We start from the raw sequence: 16362 nt of genomic DNA, 5'->3' as shown, positions 1-16362 counted from the left end.
TCGATGTTGAAATGAAAAACATCGATGTTGTTACACGAAAAATATCGTAATATCGATGTTACTGGAATCATCGATGTTACTTACGGCTTCACGCACCACCATTGCAACGTGCGAAACAAATTACATATTTTATGAACGCATTCACAAAATAATTCAGGTTTGCTTAAAATAAACCAGTATTTAATAAATCGACCGATTTCATTGTGTTGTATTTTATTGTGTTGTTAATTTATAAGTACTAATTTTTTTTAAAGAATATTTCCCATATTTTTTTTATAATATGAATAATATTCTCATTCCCCTATAACTAGTCTGGAAAGACTGTGCTAGGAGAGAGTACGACAATAGACCAACGGGGCGGGGATCGAACCACCATGACCACCCCTCGGTGATGAGTCCGACCACTCTTACCGTTGAGCTATTGAGGTTCTGAATTATCGATGTTACCTAAAATCAATGTTCGGTTTGTGATGAATATCGAACATCGATGTCGAGCTTTCGATTATGGCATCGATTATGACATCAATGAGCGTAATTACGACATTAGCGCTGGTTCTGGGGGACTTCTTTCATGAAATGGACTTTAATATCTGTGGCTCTAACCTTAAAGAGTCAGTCACTCACAAAGTCAGTCATCTGTGGTGACAGATGACTGACGTTTGATACGTGCTATTTGCAAGTGTCAAACGTCAATAAGCAAATAGCATGTGTCACTGTCAAATTTTAACGAAATTGTTATTTTGTTGAATTATTATAAGTTTAATAATTAACTATTTAAAATATATAATCACTAATTAAGTACGTAACAACATTAATTGGAGTTGGAATTGATTTATAAAGAAGAATTACAAACAAAATATATATCAACAATGGCAGAGAAGCAAAAGACGTGAGTTGCAAAGATTTAATTCATGTTTAATGAATAAAACCAGAGTTTAATAACAATTTAAAAGGTTAAAATGGATAGATTAATGTACCTACTACTACTACTACCTTTATACTTACAGGCTTGTATGTGGAGACGTGAATGGAAATTTTAATATATTGTTTTCCCGCGTCGAGTCAATAGTTAAGAAGTCTGGAATGTTTGACGTGCTGCTATGCGTTGGAAACTTCTTTGGTGCTGACAATTCACAGTTGGACGCCTATCGAATGGGAACTAGAAAAGGTATCCTTATCATTATATTTCGTCGCTTCATTCTCAGATATAATTTTACCGAGTAGTTTCCTTTAACTTACAAGCAACAACACACGTTTCAGAGATTTATCTGGTACTTGGAGCAGATCAGCAGAACATAGTGTGCTTCTTATCCCGTAAAAATCTGTGGTTTTTGTAGAATATATGAACAATGTAAATTCATGTGACTGAAGTTGCAGGCATTCACTGGTCAGTCACCTTGTACTTTTACGTTCACTCTGCAATCTACAACTCCTTCTGTGACTAGTAGTGTTTTTAGCTGTAGAGCTTTTTGTGCTCATCCACTGCAATATCTAAGCATCATTGATGTGTAGCTGGTTTTGTTACCTAGGGATTGTAAAAAAAAAAGCGCTGCAAAAGTCTATATTGTTGCGCAGAGGACTTTACATGTTAAGGAGGGCCTTATGGGAAACTTTTGATAAATTATCCTAATAGCTAAACAAATCAGCAGCAAAGATTCCATTATTTTGGCCCCAACACAGAATGGATGTAAGGCCCGGTCTCGTGGTACAAAGGAACTTCTCCTCATAGACACTGCTATTTGCCAACAGGTTCGGCGAAACAGAAAAAATCTCACGGCTGCTTGGATAGACTACAAGAAGGCCTATGATTCGGTGCCTCATTCATGGCTCATGGAGGTCATGCGGTTGTACAAGGTCGATACAACACTATGCTCTTTTCTTGAGTCATGTATGAGACAGTGGATGACAGTTCTTCGTCACCCAGGCGCTTCTGAGTGTTCTGAATCGAATGAACTGATAGGGATTAGGCGAGGTATTTTCCAGGGCGATAGTTTGAGCCCTTTATGGTTTTGTCTAGCCCTTAATCCTCTCAGTACTTTACTGCGGGATTCAGGGCTAGGCTTTCGCCTTCGCAGGGGTGGTGAGCTCATATCTCACTTGCTTTACATGGATGACCTCAAGCTGTATGCATCAAAGCGTACAGACCTAGTGTCATTGCTGAAGATTACTCAAACCTTTAGCAATGACATAAGGATGGAATTTGGTGTAGACAAGTGTGCGGTCATCAATGTAGAGCGAGGAAGGATAGTGAGCTCCGAGAATATAGTTATTTCAGAAACTATCATTCTCAGATCACTCCTTGAAGGCGAGACCTATAAATACCTTGGAATGACAGAAGCACTTGGTATTGAGACAGGGAATATGAAACAGGTAGTGAAGGAACGCTTCTTTGGCCGCCTGAAAAAAGTCCTAAAAAGTCTTTTATCAGGCGGTAACAAGGTGCGTGCCTTCAATAGCTGGGTCATGCCCTTACTCATATACACTTTTGGCATTCTAAAGTGGACTCAAACCGAACTGGATTCCCTGGACTGTAAAGTCCGCAAACTGCTGACGTCATACCGGATGCATCACCCCCGTTCATCTGTAATGAGATTGTACATCCCACGCAAGTGTGGAGGACGTGGCTTCTTAAACGCCAAGAACCTCCATAATCGTGAGGTGTGCAATCTCAGAGATCATTTTCTCAAGATGAATGTGAGTATGTTTCAGGATGTCGTTGCAGTGGATAAGGGACTTACCCCGCTATCCCTAGGCAAAGAGAACTGGCGCAAGCCTATAGTAATTAGTAACTCAGATCGTGTGGCAATATGGAAGAGCAAGGAGTTGCATGGACGATTCTACAAGGCCCTTACTGGGCCGGATGTAGATCAAATAACATCTGTATCTTGGTTGCAATTCGGTGAACTCTTTGGGGAAACCGAGGGTTTTGTCTGTGCAATTATGGACGGAGTTATAAAGACGAGAAACTACCGGAAACACATTATGAAAGATGGCACTCTAGACATCTGTCGAGCGTGTCATCGTCCTGGGGAGTCCCTCAGGCATATTGTGTCCGGGTGTTCTCACCTTGCTAACGGCGAATACTTGCACAGACATAATCAAGTAGCCAAGATAATTCACCAACAGCTTGCTCTTCAATATGACCTTATCGATTTTGAGATGCCTTACTATAGGTACGACCCAGCGTCAGTTCTTGAAAATAGCAGTGCATTGCTCTACTGGGACCGAACGATTATCACTGACAGGTATATTGTAGCCAATAGACCTGATATAGTGCTAGTCGATCGGTCAGTGCGTCGTGCAATAATTGTTGATATTACAGTTCCACATGACGATAATCTGGTTAAAGCCGAAAAGGAAAAAGTATCAAAATACTTGGACCTTGCTCACGAGATTACCGCCATGTGGAATGTTGAGTCAACTATTATTGTTCCGATAGTTGTTTCAGTCAATGGTCTTATAGCGAAAAGCTTCGACCAACACCTTAAGAAGCTTTCGCTTAACTGTTGGATCAAGAGTCGGATACAAAAGGCAGTGATTCTTGAGACGGCGCGTATTGTGAGGAGGTTCCTCACTCTGGAGCCCTGACCACCGGTTGCTTGGGCACTCAAATGTCCCGCAGCGGGAGGGTGAATTTTTTTTTTTTTTTTTATAAATTTTTAACAATGTTTTGTATTTTATACTTATATTGTTAAAAATTTAAAAAAAAAGAAGTAATAAATAAATGAGAGAGAAAAATCTTGCCAGGGGTTACCTTTTTAAAAATCCATATATATTCATTATTGGTAATGACTATGTATATGTATATGGAAATATGGATGTATGAGAAACAGGAGTTTGTATCAAGCGGTATGAATTTCCTTTTCTTTGGGATGGCTTACCTTCGTCATTCTTCAGCACTGGTACAAATATTTCCTAAGCAGAAAGTTGGCAAGAAAACTTGCCTAGTAATGTATTTTTATTGATTCATAAATGTTTACAGTGCCAGTCACAACATATGTTTTTGGCCCATCTTCTTCTGAACATGTTCAGTATTACTGTGAAGAGGGGTCGGAAATTGTCCCTAATGTTATTTATATGGGTAAGTTGTTGTTTTTATATTTAATACTATGTTGTACATATGCAATAAATTTTTCTTATGTATTGTTAAATTGAAATTCACTGTGCCACGGCGGCTGTCAAAAAGTTAAGTTAAGTTAATATTAATTGTTATTAAATTGATTTTTTATCATTGTAGGTAAAAGAGGTCTATTCACCACAAGTTCAGAGATTAAGATAGCTTATTTGACCGGCCTATCACGGAGAGAGTTGGGGAAGGAGATACCAATGTGTACATTTGAACCAAGCGACTGCAGTGCAGTGAGGGACGCTTGTTTTAGAGGTCAGAGTGAGTTCAGAGGGGTTGATGTACTTATTACAACATTGTGGCCTGCTGGCATACAGCAGGATGACTTACAAAAGGTTTGTCAACATATATTTTTTTTAATACAGTGTAAAATAATGACACTAAAGGGACTGTACATTTTATGACGTAATAGAGAGTTGTTGTTAAATGGAAAGGACAAAAATGTATGAGTAAAACTTTTTTGTCAATACACATTGATTTTCTTATAATAGTCATGGTTACAGTTAGCCCTACCCTTTTGACTGATGAACGGATGAACAATGATAATAATAACATAATAATCAGTCAATTATGATTATCATTGTAATGAAATATTTAATTTCACATACTTAGTTAATTAATTACATTGATTTTCTTATAATAGCCATGCTTGCAGTTACCCCTACCCTTTGGACTGATGAACTAATGAACGACAATAACTGCCTTTGATTCAAAAGACGTAAGTTCGAATCCGGTCTGGGTACCTCCAACTTATGTGCATTTTAAGAACTTTTATACATTTTAAGAAATAACCATTTAAAGAAATGGTAATTTCTTAAAATGTGCATTTTAAGAAATCACCATTTGAGACACATGATGTTCACGTGTCTCAAATGGTGAAGCTAAAACATCATGAGGAAACCTACACACCTGAGAATTTTCTTAATTCTTTACGTGTGTGAAGTCTGCCAATCTATATGGGGTCAGCGTGGTGGACTATTAGCCTAAAGCTTCTCGTGAGACTCGTGCTCAATTGAGAGCCGAATATGGGACGTTAATAATGAACTTTATTTGAAACTTATTTCAGGCAGATGTGGAACAAGAATGTTTATCAGATCTAATTTCATGGCTTTCTATTCACATAAAGCCCAGGTATCATTTTGTTCCTTCTACAGAAAAATATTATGAAAGACAGCCATACAGGTAATTAAAAAATTAAATAATAATAACTTGTTTTATATTAATGTTATTGACAAAATTTTATTGTTTTTTATAAATAATAACAGGCTAGTTGACACTTATTTTTAAATAGTCCTAAATTGTTCATTATCGTTCAACTAGATTGAAAAAAATTATCATATTTTTTGAGACATGATTATATAGAAATATTAATTATAAAATATTTTTTTGAAAATACGAGCCAAAACACTGTCAGCCATGATGCAACGTCAGTGGGGTCAGTCAGTCAGTTACAAGTGAGCGGGGAGGCCGCTATATTGAATTTGTAATGACGTTTCTTAGCTAGTCATGTATTGTCATCCGAACTCAGAGTGTTTGCAAAATTTCATTCTAATCGAAGACTGGGAAGTGGGCCAAATTATGTATCTCAAGAATTTCTTACATAGATAGTTACAAGTGAAGCTAATATAAAGCGTGTACAAAGAATAAGTTGATAATATTGAATATTATTGATCAGAAATCAAAGCGTGCATCAAGACTACAAGGAGTGTGTGACAAGGTTCTTCGCATTGGCCCCAGTGGGAAACAAAAACAAAGAGAAGTGGATATATGCGTGTTCTCTACAGCCAATCTCAAAGATGCGGATGACTGACTTGTTGCAAAGCACCACCGACGAGACTCCCTGTCCATACGACCCTAATATGTTGAAACAACACCAGCCTGGGAAAGTGGTCAAGGTATTCTATACTTAATATTATAAAGCTGAAGAGTTTGTTTGTTTGTTTTTTGCTTAAACGCGCTAATCTCAGGAGCCACTGCCCGTGTTGCCAAGTGGCATGTCGGTTCTCTTTCTATGATCGCAAATGCTTCGATAACTATAAAATCTCTTGACCTGTCGATAGCAAATGTCATTCCCATACGTTTTTCTAGTTTTCGAAGCGTTTGCGATCGTAGAAACAGAATCGACGTGCCACTTGGGTACATGGGCTGGTCCGATTTGAAAAATTCTTTCAGTGTTATAGCCCATTTACCGAAGAAGCCTATAGGCTATATTATATTATCTCCGTATTATAGTAGGGAAGCTGTTTGGAGGTACGTTCTGGAGGGTTTAGAAATTGGACATTGTTTAATAATTTAACCCTTTAATTACAGAAGAATATATTTTGACGGCCTCCGCATATGCGCGGTGCATTTACAAGACGGTCCTGGGTTCGATCCCCGGCTGGGCCGATTGAGGTTTCCTTAATTGATACAGGTCTGGCTTGTGGGCTTTGACCGTAGCTACGTACCGGCAAAGACATACCGCCAAGCGATTTAGCGTTCCGGTACGATTCGTGCGTAAAGCAGTGCCGGTAAAGCGTCTTGACCGATTAGATTTGTAGACTAGATGATAGGAATAATAAATTATTATTTACTTTTCGCTTTTCTGTGGTGGGGAAAAATTTACAGACTTTAAAGATAATTTTTATTACGTGAAATCAAAGATATCGATCTCTTTCGTTGCGTTCGAACGAAAGAGAAAGCGATATTTCAACATCAGTGCTATTTTATTGTTTGATATTTCTCTTTTCTCTACACGACACGCTTGTACTTGTTGACGCATTCTATATATAACTGTCTCTAACTAAATCTAAATTTCATGTTATTGTATCAGGTTTCTGGCAATGGACAGTTCTTTTATAACATGGACGCTGAAGATGACGATCAGGGAGGAAAAAGAAAACGAAAATCTGGCGATAATCCAGATAAGAAAAGGAGAGAGTTTGATCCAGGTTAGTAACTGTTTTCTTGAAGTAACACAAATAAATAACACGGTAACCTTTCTTTTTTACCCGACTGCAAGAAGGGTTATGTTTTTCGCGCGTATCTTGTATGTATGTATGTATGTATGTAATATTCTTTATTACCTCATATCTTCCAAACCGCTGGACGGATTTACGTAATTAAGATATTAAGATATCATTAGATTCGTCTTAATAACCCAAGTGTTCTTACGACTGTGAGACGCTATAGACTCGAGGTGAAAAAAATTTTTTTTTTTACAATTGCAACATGGGTATCAAAATCAAGGGCTTTTTTTGGGGAATTCAAAATGGTATATCATAGCCATGTTAAAAAAAACTATAATTAGAAAAACGTTATTTTTTAATTGTCTATACAAAATACGCGAAGCGGATGACTATAAGGTGCGAGGTTTATGAAGTGAAGTTATATAATACCTAAAATATACTAAACTAAATATATTGATTATAAAAATCGGACTAGTGCGAGTCAGATTCGCCCACCGAGGGTTCCGTAGATCTTTTTGAATATTTACTTAACCTCGGTTGGACGTAGGTATAAATTATCGTACTTTGTAACATGTAACTTTAAAAAAAAAAAATTATATACTTTAATTTTTATTGTAATTGTGTCATTTCTTTTTTTGTTTTTTTTTTTTTATTTCATTATTTTCTTTTCTTTGTATAAAAGCACTTTGTTAGATAATTTAATTTGAATATCATTTTTATCAGCCCCATCTACATTTTGTATAATTACTCGTGGATAGAGATGTGGGTTGTGTATGTAAATTATTTGTTTTTAAATTTACTTTAAGTTTTGTAATATATATTATTGTACACAACTGTTTTCGATCCCAAATAAATAAAATAAAAATAAATAAAAGTAACCAACAAATAAATCCGAAATTCACCATCTATCGTAACTAAAAAGGTGTGAAATAAATAAATTAATTAAACAAATAAAAAAACCCGACTGCATAAATTATACAAAAACTGAAAAGAAAAAAACAAGCTCAGTCCAGAAGTGTAGAAAGCAATTAGAAAACAGTCTGGACCTCTAAAAAAAATGTGGACGAAAATCATTCTATTCAATATAATAGGTCCCGACTGTTTTCTAATTGCTTTCAACACATCTGGACTGAGCTTGTTTTTTTCTTTTCAGTTTTTGTATAATTTATGCAGTCGGGTTTTTTTATTTGTTTAGTTAATTTATTAATTGAAGGGAAACAGGAGTTGTGGCCATATCTATAAATTAAAAACATACATACAGCCGAACGTAGAACCTCCTCCTTTTTGGAAGTTGGTTAAAAATGAAACTTCAACCTTTTTAAGCGCATATCTCGAGAACGGCTAAACCGATTTAGCTTATTCTTTTTTTAGGAGACTCCTTGAAGTACGAAAATGGTTTTTACGGAAATAAAAATTTAAAAAGACTAAAAAAAATTTTGGTAGGTAGCATAGGTTAGGGGTAGGGTGAGGGTTAGGGTAGGGAAAGGGTAGAGGAAGGGTAGAAGTAGGGTAGTGGTAGGGTAGTGGTGGGGTAGGGGTAAGGAAGAAGCGTATACATAAGTCAAAACGAAGCTTGACCGGGTCCGTTAGTTAAAAATATTTTGGCTACATATATACATAATCTGTAAGAATTTCAACCGTCTAACTATCAGGATTATGGTGACAGATGGTCAGACAGCAATAGACAGACAGACGGCAGTTCATCAGTTGTTCAACTAAAAACATTTTCCATACAAATATAATTTTAATTAAAACGGCAATTGCGCTAAAATCTTTAAAAGATTTTGTGTTACATTACCATCTCTTCACGAATAAAGGTATCGAACTCTAAGGTCTGAGTTCACCGACATTTTTAACATAATCAACCGTTTAAATAAGTTAAACGCCGTTTACTCCAAATTTGCTGTTCACCACAGCCCATATGCCGGTTAAGGATGTAAATCGGGCGGTTTTGTTAACCAGGCTTGCATACCCCGGTATTCTTCGGTTGAGACGTCTTTAACAGATATATTAGGGTATGTTTTTGTAACGCTCTCAAGTTGTGTGAAGTACCAAAATGCAAAGGACCTGTGAAATTTTAAAAGAGTATATCTTTCATCTCAGAAATAATTCAAACTCGGGTCTAAAAAAACAATGTTACTAATTTTCAGATACCTGTTGGTTCTGCCTGTCGTCACCTTCGGTAGAGAAGCACTTGGTGATATGTGTCGGCACTCACTGCTACCTTGCGCTGCCCAAGGGGCCACTGACCCCATACCATGTGCTGATACTGCCCATTGCCCATCATCAGAGTGTTACCAAGGTATTCTATCCATCATCTTCATCATCATCAACCCATATTTGGCTCACTGCTAAACTCGAGTCTCCTCTCAGAATGAAAAGGGTTAGGCCTTAGTCCACCATTGGCCCAATGCGGATTGGCACACTTCGAAGAGAATTAAAAAAAATCTGGTATGCAGGTTTCCTCACGATGTTTTCCTTCACCGTTTGAGACACGTGATATTTAATTTCCTAAAATGCACACAACTGACAAGTTGGAGGTGCATTGCCTGGACCAGATTCGAATCCACATCCTCCGGGATCGGATGGAGAGTTTCCTCTGGGCTATCACGCTTCTTATAGATAAAAAATTATTACGCGTATTCGCGTTGACGGCCTCCGTGGCGTAGTGGTATGCGCGGTGGATATAGAAGACGGAGGTCCTGGGTTCGATCCCCAGCTGGGCCAATTGAGATTTTCTTAATTGGTCCAGCTCTGGCTCTGGCTTCGGCCGTGGCAAGTTACCACCCTACCAACAAAGATGTATCGCCAAGCGATTTAGCATTCCGGTACGTTGTCTTGTAGAAACCGAAAGGAGTGTAGTGTACTTGTTAGGAGTAGTTAGGATTTCATCCTCCCTCTAACAAGTTAGTCCGCTTCTATCTAAGATTTTATCATTACTTATAGTAGAGGAGCCGAAGAGGGGATTTTTGCAGTTACTCGAGCGCGGCAGATAAACATAAGGGACTATACCTTACACTTTGTCGAGTACCTCCACCGAGTATGAGCTCTTAATATTGGTGGGTACGTTTAGGGCAACCAAAAAAAAACTAACTTCATAAATACTCAACCAGCACGTCAGATAAGGTAGGTGAGTTGATAGCTAAAAACTGCACATTTCGAAAATCTGACGATTTGAGCGTAACGTAATGGAATGGGAGGGTTTCAAAGTTACAAAATTAAACCATTATATTTTAGTACTCGAGGTACGAGTGCGATTAATTTTTTACTTATTTTTAAGGAAATAATCTCCTAATTAATCGCTAAAATTTACTTACAATTTCAGTAAGCCAAAGTAATAAAAATTGTTTTTAAAGTCTGTAGTTTTTTTTTCAACCGCAAAAAGCGGAAAAAGTAAATAACCATTTATTCTTCCTATAATTTAATCTACAAAATGTAATCGGTCTCAATGACGCTCGAGTAACTGCAAATTTAGCATCCCGGGCTCCCCTACTATTACCATCAGGTGAGATTGTAGTCAAGGGCTAACTAGCAGATATAAATCAAGAACATACAAAATTTCAGGCACCAGATGAAGTGGCAAAGGAAATTAAGAGGTTCAAGGAGGCGTTGAAGAAGTTCTATGCGGCGATGGACAAGCTGGTGGTGTTCTTTGAGAGGAACTACCGCACCTCACACATGCAGATACAGTGTGTGCCCGTGCCCAAGGAGTGTGATGCACAGTTGGCTGAAGTTTTTCAGGTATTTATTAACCATGTGTCAGCTATAGTGAAAATCGTTGTCGTTCGTCTAACGAAGCGTATCGATATTTTATTTTTTTATTTTTATTTATTTGGGACAGAAAACATTTACATATTAGAGGTTAGTAAAGTTTAAATTACCATGCAAAGGGGTTAATAAATATGTAAACTATCCACGAATTACACAAATTATGAATTATGGCGTCACAAAACATACCTATAAATGACATTTACAAGACAAACAAGGAGAGTGGTTAACATAAAACAGGGGAATCAGAAGGAAGAAGTACACAAAAGACAATAAAAATAATTAATTAAAATAATATAAATGAACACAAAGAATTTATATTACTTATTAAAATATACTAATCAACAATAATAACTGTCATTTAATGAAATTAAAAAAAAAGAACTAATAAATAAATTAATGAATGTTATTGTTAACAACGGCTATTAAATAGCTAAAATATTTTAGCTAGCTACCTGCTGGCCAGTGTGAATAGACAGTGTCTGTGAGTGTCTGCCACGCTACATGTCTGTGACGCACTGTGTCTGTAGATGTAAACGGACCTTAAACGTTATGTTATTATTTGCTACCAGGATGAAGCCGGTATAAACAGTATCCAAATGGAAGTCCTCCCACCCTATACAGACATCGTACAACTGTCGTTGCCCGGCGCGCCATACTTCCACGTCGAGCTGCCGTCCGGTGAACAGCTGTTTGCCAAGACCCATAAACACTTCCCTATACAGTTTGGAAGGTAGGTACTCAAATACATTGGCGTGCACACGGTATTTAACTAGGGTATGAAATAATAGCCTGAGACGGATATGAATTCGCTCGATCTTGTGTTGGCTCGTGCCGACGTTTTGCGACTTGTTCCCGTAAAGAGTAGGGAGTTAGAGAGGGGAAGCGATCGGTGGGCGGGAACGACTTGCGATATAAGGCGCTCGTCGTACGGTCGGCTTCAGTATGCTCGTGGCATTTCTTGTTGTGTACTTTTTTATGGGTTACTTGGGATAGGCGGGGAAAGTGATTTGAGTGAAAAAGGGGAGTGTTAGTTAAACTTTCAATCCCTTAACCCTACATACAACGTTAACAAGTTCGTGACTCCACTCAAAGTTTTCTAAGTTACTAAGTTGTCTTGACAAATATTGTGAATCCATAACCTATGTTCGATATTGGTTTTCTTATTTTTGTTCTGGGTCTGCTAAAACTAGGCTATATACACTGTACATACAAATTGTGCAAAATGGAAAATTCCTTCCGCAACACAGGGTTGCAATGAGTAATGGTTAGGCACTGCATTTTTGCATCTACGAAGTGCACACTAATATTCATCATCATATCAGCCGATGGACGTCCACTGCAGGACATAGGCCTTTTGTATGGACTTCCAAACATCACGATACTGAGCCACCTGCATCCAGCGAATCCCTGCGACTCGCTTGATGTCGTCAGTCCACCTGGTACTGGTCGACCAACACTCCGCTTTTAACAAAAATTTTAACTTAAAATTACAGAATTACAGACGAATTGACTCTTTTTTATGTGTAAGTTAAGCTTAAAGGTAGTTTTTAGTGACATATATTCCCAATTTCGTTCTAGGGATGTACTATCAAGTCCGCCATTACTGAACTGCGAGGACAAGGCTGATTGGCGGCAGTGCCTGCTCAGTCGCGAGGAGGAGGACACGCACGTCGCGGCCTTCAGGCAAAAGTTCCGGCCCTTCGACTTCACGGCCGACGACAGTGACAGTGACAGTGACAGTAATTGACAGTGACAGTGTAAGTGTCTGTTATGCAATCATTAAATTAATTTAATCAATTAATGAAACTGTTTTATTTGAAATAGGCTCACAGCTCTCCTTGACCGCGGTTTCACTTTATAGTACAAGATCCAACATAAGAAAAGAATACCCTCATCTGGTATTTAATTGGGATACGAAAATTATAGAAAATATTCACATCGACACATTGGTTGTCTAGTTAAATTGCGGCCAAACAGTATAAAATGCTTATTTTACTTACTTACTGGAGTTATCAGAAAATATTAGCGATTAGTTTTAAGATTTTATCCTTTAAAATTAGTAAAAACCTACCGCGCTGGTGGCTCGGATACTGAAATATAAGGGTTTTATTTTGTAACTTTGGAACCCTCCCATTCCATTACATTACGGTCAAATCGTTAGATTTTCGAAATGCACATCTTTTAGCTATCAACTTATCCACTTTATCCTTATCTGACGTGTTGGTTGATTAATTTCGAAGTTACTTTATTTTTGTGTAACCCACCAATATTACGAGCTCACACTTGATGGAGGTACTCAACAACGTGCAAGGTATAGTCTCGTATATTCAATTGCTGCAATTGAGTAACTGCAAAAATCCCCTCTTCATCTCCCCTACTATTATTTTATAGCACTAGTGAATAACAGATAAGGGTATATATTTCTAATGCCGGGTCTTAGACCGTTATGTGTAGATGTGGCCTAAGGTGAAACGCGTTTACCTAGATGCCTATTCATTTGTCTTAAAGATGCCCAGTTTTATGCTATAGAAATTATATCATGTTTGTAAGAAATTAAGACTAAAAAGCTTCAGTTTAAGGATATCATCAGTGATATAGTGTTATTTATATCCCTATTCTATATAGTCAATCAATTCCGGTAAAGACTTAATTACTTATGTGGTTTGCCTCCTATAGCTTAGATATAGATATGTCTACATAAAGACATACAGTGGGCCTAGTGGGAGCTTTCAATATTTTCATACTGTTACTATCTCGTTAACGTAAACGCGAATTTATACGCGAAACAGTTGTGTAGTGCCACTTGATGGCGCTGTTTCAATTCCTTATAAATTCGCGTTTACGTTAACGCGTTGTCACAGTATCAAAGAGTTACTAGGCTCTCTGAATAATAAACCTCATAGGTTTATTATTCCTGATACCGGATTAGATGGAAAAAGTACTAAGTAATATTATTAAAAAGATGCTTACGAGTTTCATTCTTAGGGGTTACAAAAGAAAAGTCAAAATTCAATTAAATGATTTTTTATTTTCTTTCACATCGTACTGTTTCCTAATAACTCATTTTTATAAAAACATATCTGTAACAACATGATTAACTAACTCCTTAATCTATGTACGCGTATCAATGTATAATTAACATAACATTAAAAATGATATGGTACATTGACTAGATCGAAAATGATGATATTCGTGATGATGCGATGGATTGGTTTGTGTTTCGTGAGCAATTCGTCTTGTCGTGCGAGTATTCGTTGTAGTCCACAATATGTTTAGTTTAATCTCACAACATTATTTATACGGCAGTTACGTTCACATTTAGGTACCCAGCACGAGAAACATTTGTCTTCCATGAATGCGATGTGTGTATCCGAACGCACAGACTAATTTCCTCCAATCGGAGTGATTCTAAAATGGCGTATCATATTTTATTACTCAATAATATCGTAGACACAAGTAAATAGACGAAGAGATAGCATTCTTCCTACCCTCAAAAAAAGAACAACGTATGTTTGGATTCTGTAAAGAAACGAGACGAGGCGATTTGACAGTATTCGAATATCGAATCGCTTGTAGTGTTCGGTGCCATTTTTTCAGAGAACGAGTCTGACATGTTTGACATTTTGTCAGTTAATGTAAGCACAAAATAACAACCTCAACTTGTTTCAAATTTTAAATAGGTGCTTGTGTTGTGATGTCAAAATTGATTTTCTTTTTTGATTTACTGTTGTCTATTTCATTCTCTGTCTACGAATAATCCTGTACGTTCGGATACAATGATGTTATTATTGTCAGGAAATTTTATTCGTGACGAAAGTGAAGACAAATGTTACTCCTGCTAGCAGGTAGGCCCTTAGCTATATAAATGTGAAAAAATATACAAGTCAAGCATTATTTCATAATGGATTTCTTTTCAGCGAACTATAAACCAAACGTCTAACTATTCTTCACGCCCATTATTGTAATATTTTATGGGCATTTCTTTAAAATATTTTAAGTAAGTAAATAATATATATACGCTAGGGTATACGAATGAAGATAATACCTAGATACTAACTATTTCTCGAATACTCGTAAAATGCTGTAAAAACTAAGTATTGCAGTTTGTGTAATTACACAAAATAGTATCAAAATATTGTAATAAATACAAAAAGTGAACGTAACCGTAACTTGATTTTTTGTGCGTTTGTGGTCTTATTTTATTAATCTATTGCTATATATCCACATCTACGTATAAATGACGTCATTTTTAAGTCTGTTTAAGCGGGGATATCATGTAAACGCAAAGTCGACAATGACTTGATATAAGTGGAACAATTTTTATTATTATTTCTCATATGACGGTTTACCGAGATAAAATTATCCTTGAACTAAATTACATTTTGCTAAATCTACTAAAATGATTAACTAGCATTAGGTATTTGTGACTATTATTATATAAAATAGATCTCAATTAAATATAGGGCAGTCTTCGTTGGAATTACGAAAGAGAGTCAACGTAAACGATTGTAAATTATATGTATATATAAAAAAAAACACGCAATCCCACATAAAAATCGTGTCGTACCGTACAAAAAGTGTGTTTCAACACTCAAACTAGACTACGCGGTAAAGTGCGAGTGGTATTTGAAAGGGCGAATTTTAAACTATATTTTATACTAAAAACCATTCGTTATTTATACTAAATGCGGTTTCATAAACCCGTTAACGAATTTGTTGGCTAAGCTCATTTGCCAATATCAGTATTAGTAATAGCAGGAAATATAAACGCTGGTTGGTAACATGCTCTACACCAAATATCCTTCTACTTCTAATAATATATTTTAAAGAAAACCCAACCGCCGTCAAATTATATAAATGTTTCCCTAAAAAAATCGCACTTAAATTGTCCAAATAGGATTAGTAGTTTTGAGAATATCGTGGACATACCTACATGTAGATATACCTCTAGGTAGAACAAACCTATGGGTTTAATACATAGCTCTTTTTTTTACTCTGTTAAAAAGTGTTAAAATTAGTCATTAAACATAATTTAAAGATATTTGATTCTTTCAATAGACTCAAAATTACACGCGAATTGTAAATTTAAATTTTTGCATACCGACTCCTGGCCTATGTCGATCGCGCGTTCCAATACCACTCCACTGTACAATATTATAAAGTTAACTTTCTGCCGTATTCACCAAACTATAGGTAAGTGTATTGTCTTGTGTTACTGTTAATGAGGATTGTATATACTAACACCGTTATATTACATCCTTATTGTAGTTTAAGAGTTGATATATAGAATAAGGTATGTTATTCAACAGTACTTAAGATTCAAACTTCCATAACACTTACATTTAAAATTTATTCTATAAATCAGTGGAAAATTGGATCTTAAGTAAAAGTACATTATTGTTTGGTGGAGCTTTTATAGGTGCGATATTCTAGATAATAAATAAATAAATAGTGACAAACTTATCCCGTTTGCTATTACATTTACATTTGCTATTGTAATTAAACGCACTTATGTAT

At 36.5% G+C, this 16362-nt stretch overlaps 1 protein-coding gene across 1 annotated transcript; it reads left to right on the top strand.

Moving 5' to 3' along the window:
- Positions 1-703: 703 nt before the first annotated feature.
- LOC112051029 (CWF19-like protein 1) lies at positions 704-15369 on the top strand. The gene is made up of 11 exons (XM_024089490.2): positions 704-889; positions 1008-1168; positions 3983-4081; positions 4238-4461; positions 5193-5308; positions 5802-6021; positions 6939-7056; positions 9225-9376; positions 10639-10815; positions 11415-11575; positions 12424-15369. Exons 1-11 carry the CDS (start codon positions 870-872, stop codon positions 12590-12592), a joined length of 1617 nt encoding a protein of 538 aa, XP_023945258.2. The 5' UTR covers positions 704-869; the 3' UTR covers positions 12593-15369.
- The last annotated feature ends 993 nt before the right edge of the window (positions 15370-16362 follow it).

This window comes from Bicyclus anynana, chromosome 20, assembly GCF_947172395.1.
Source record: "Bicyclus anynana chromosome 20, ilBicAnyn1.1, whole genome shotgun sequence".
In the NCBI taxonomy this organism is placed as follows: domain Eukaryota; kingdom Metazoa; phylum Arthropoda; class Insecta; order Lepidoptera; family Nymphalidae; genus Bicyclus; species Bicyclus anynana.
The sequence above is the reverse complement of the archived record's forward strand: the minus strand, read 5'-3'. Positions and strand labels throughout refer to the sequence as shown.

Excerpts from the sequence above, each read along its gene's own strand:
- LOC112051029 (XM_024089490.2), top strand. The coding sequence starts at position 870 with ATGGCAGAGAAGCAAAAGAC. Across the intron at positions 6,022-6,938 it reads AGCCTGGGAAAGTGGTCAAG|GTTTCTGGCAATGGACAGTT; the intron begins GTATTCTATACT and ends TTATTGTATCAG. Across the intron at positions 9,377-10,638 it reads ATCATCAGAGTGTTACCAAG|GCACCAGATGAAGTGGCAAA; the intron begins GTATTCTATCCA and ends ACAAAATTTCAG.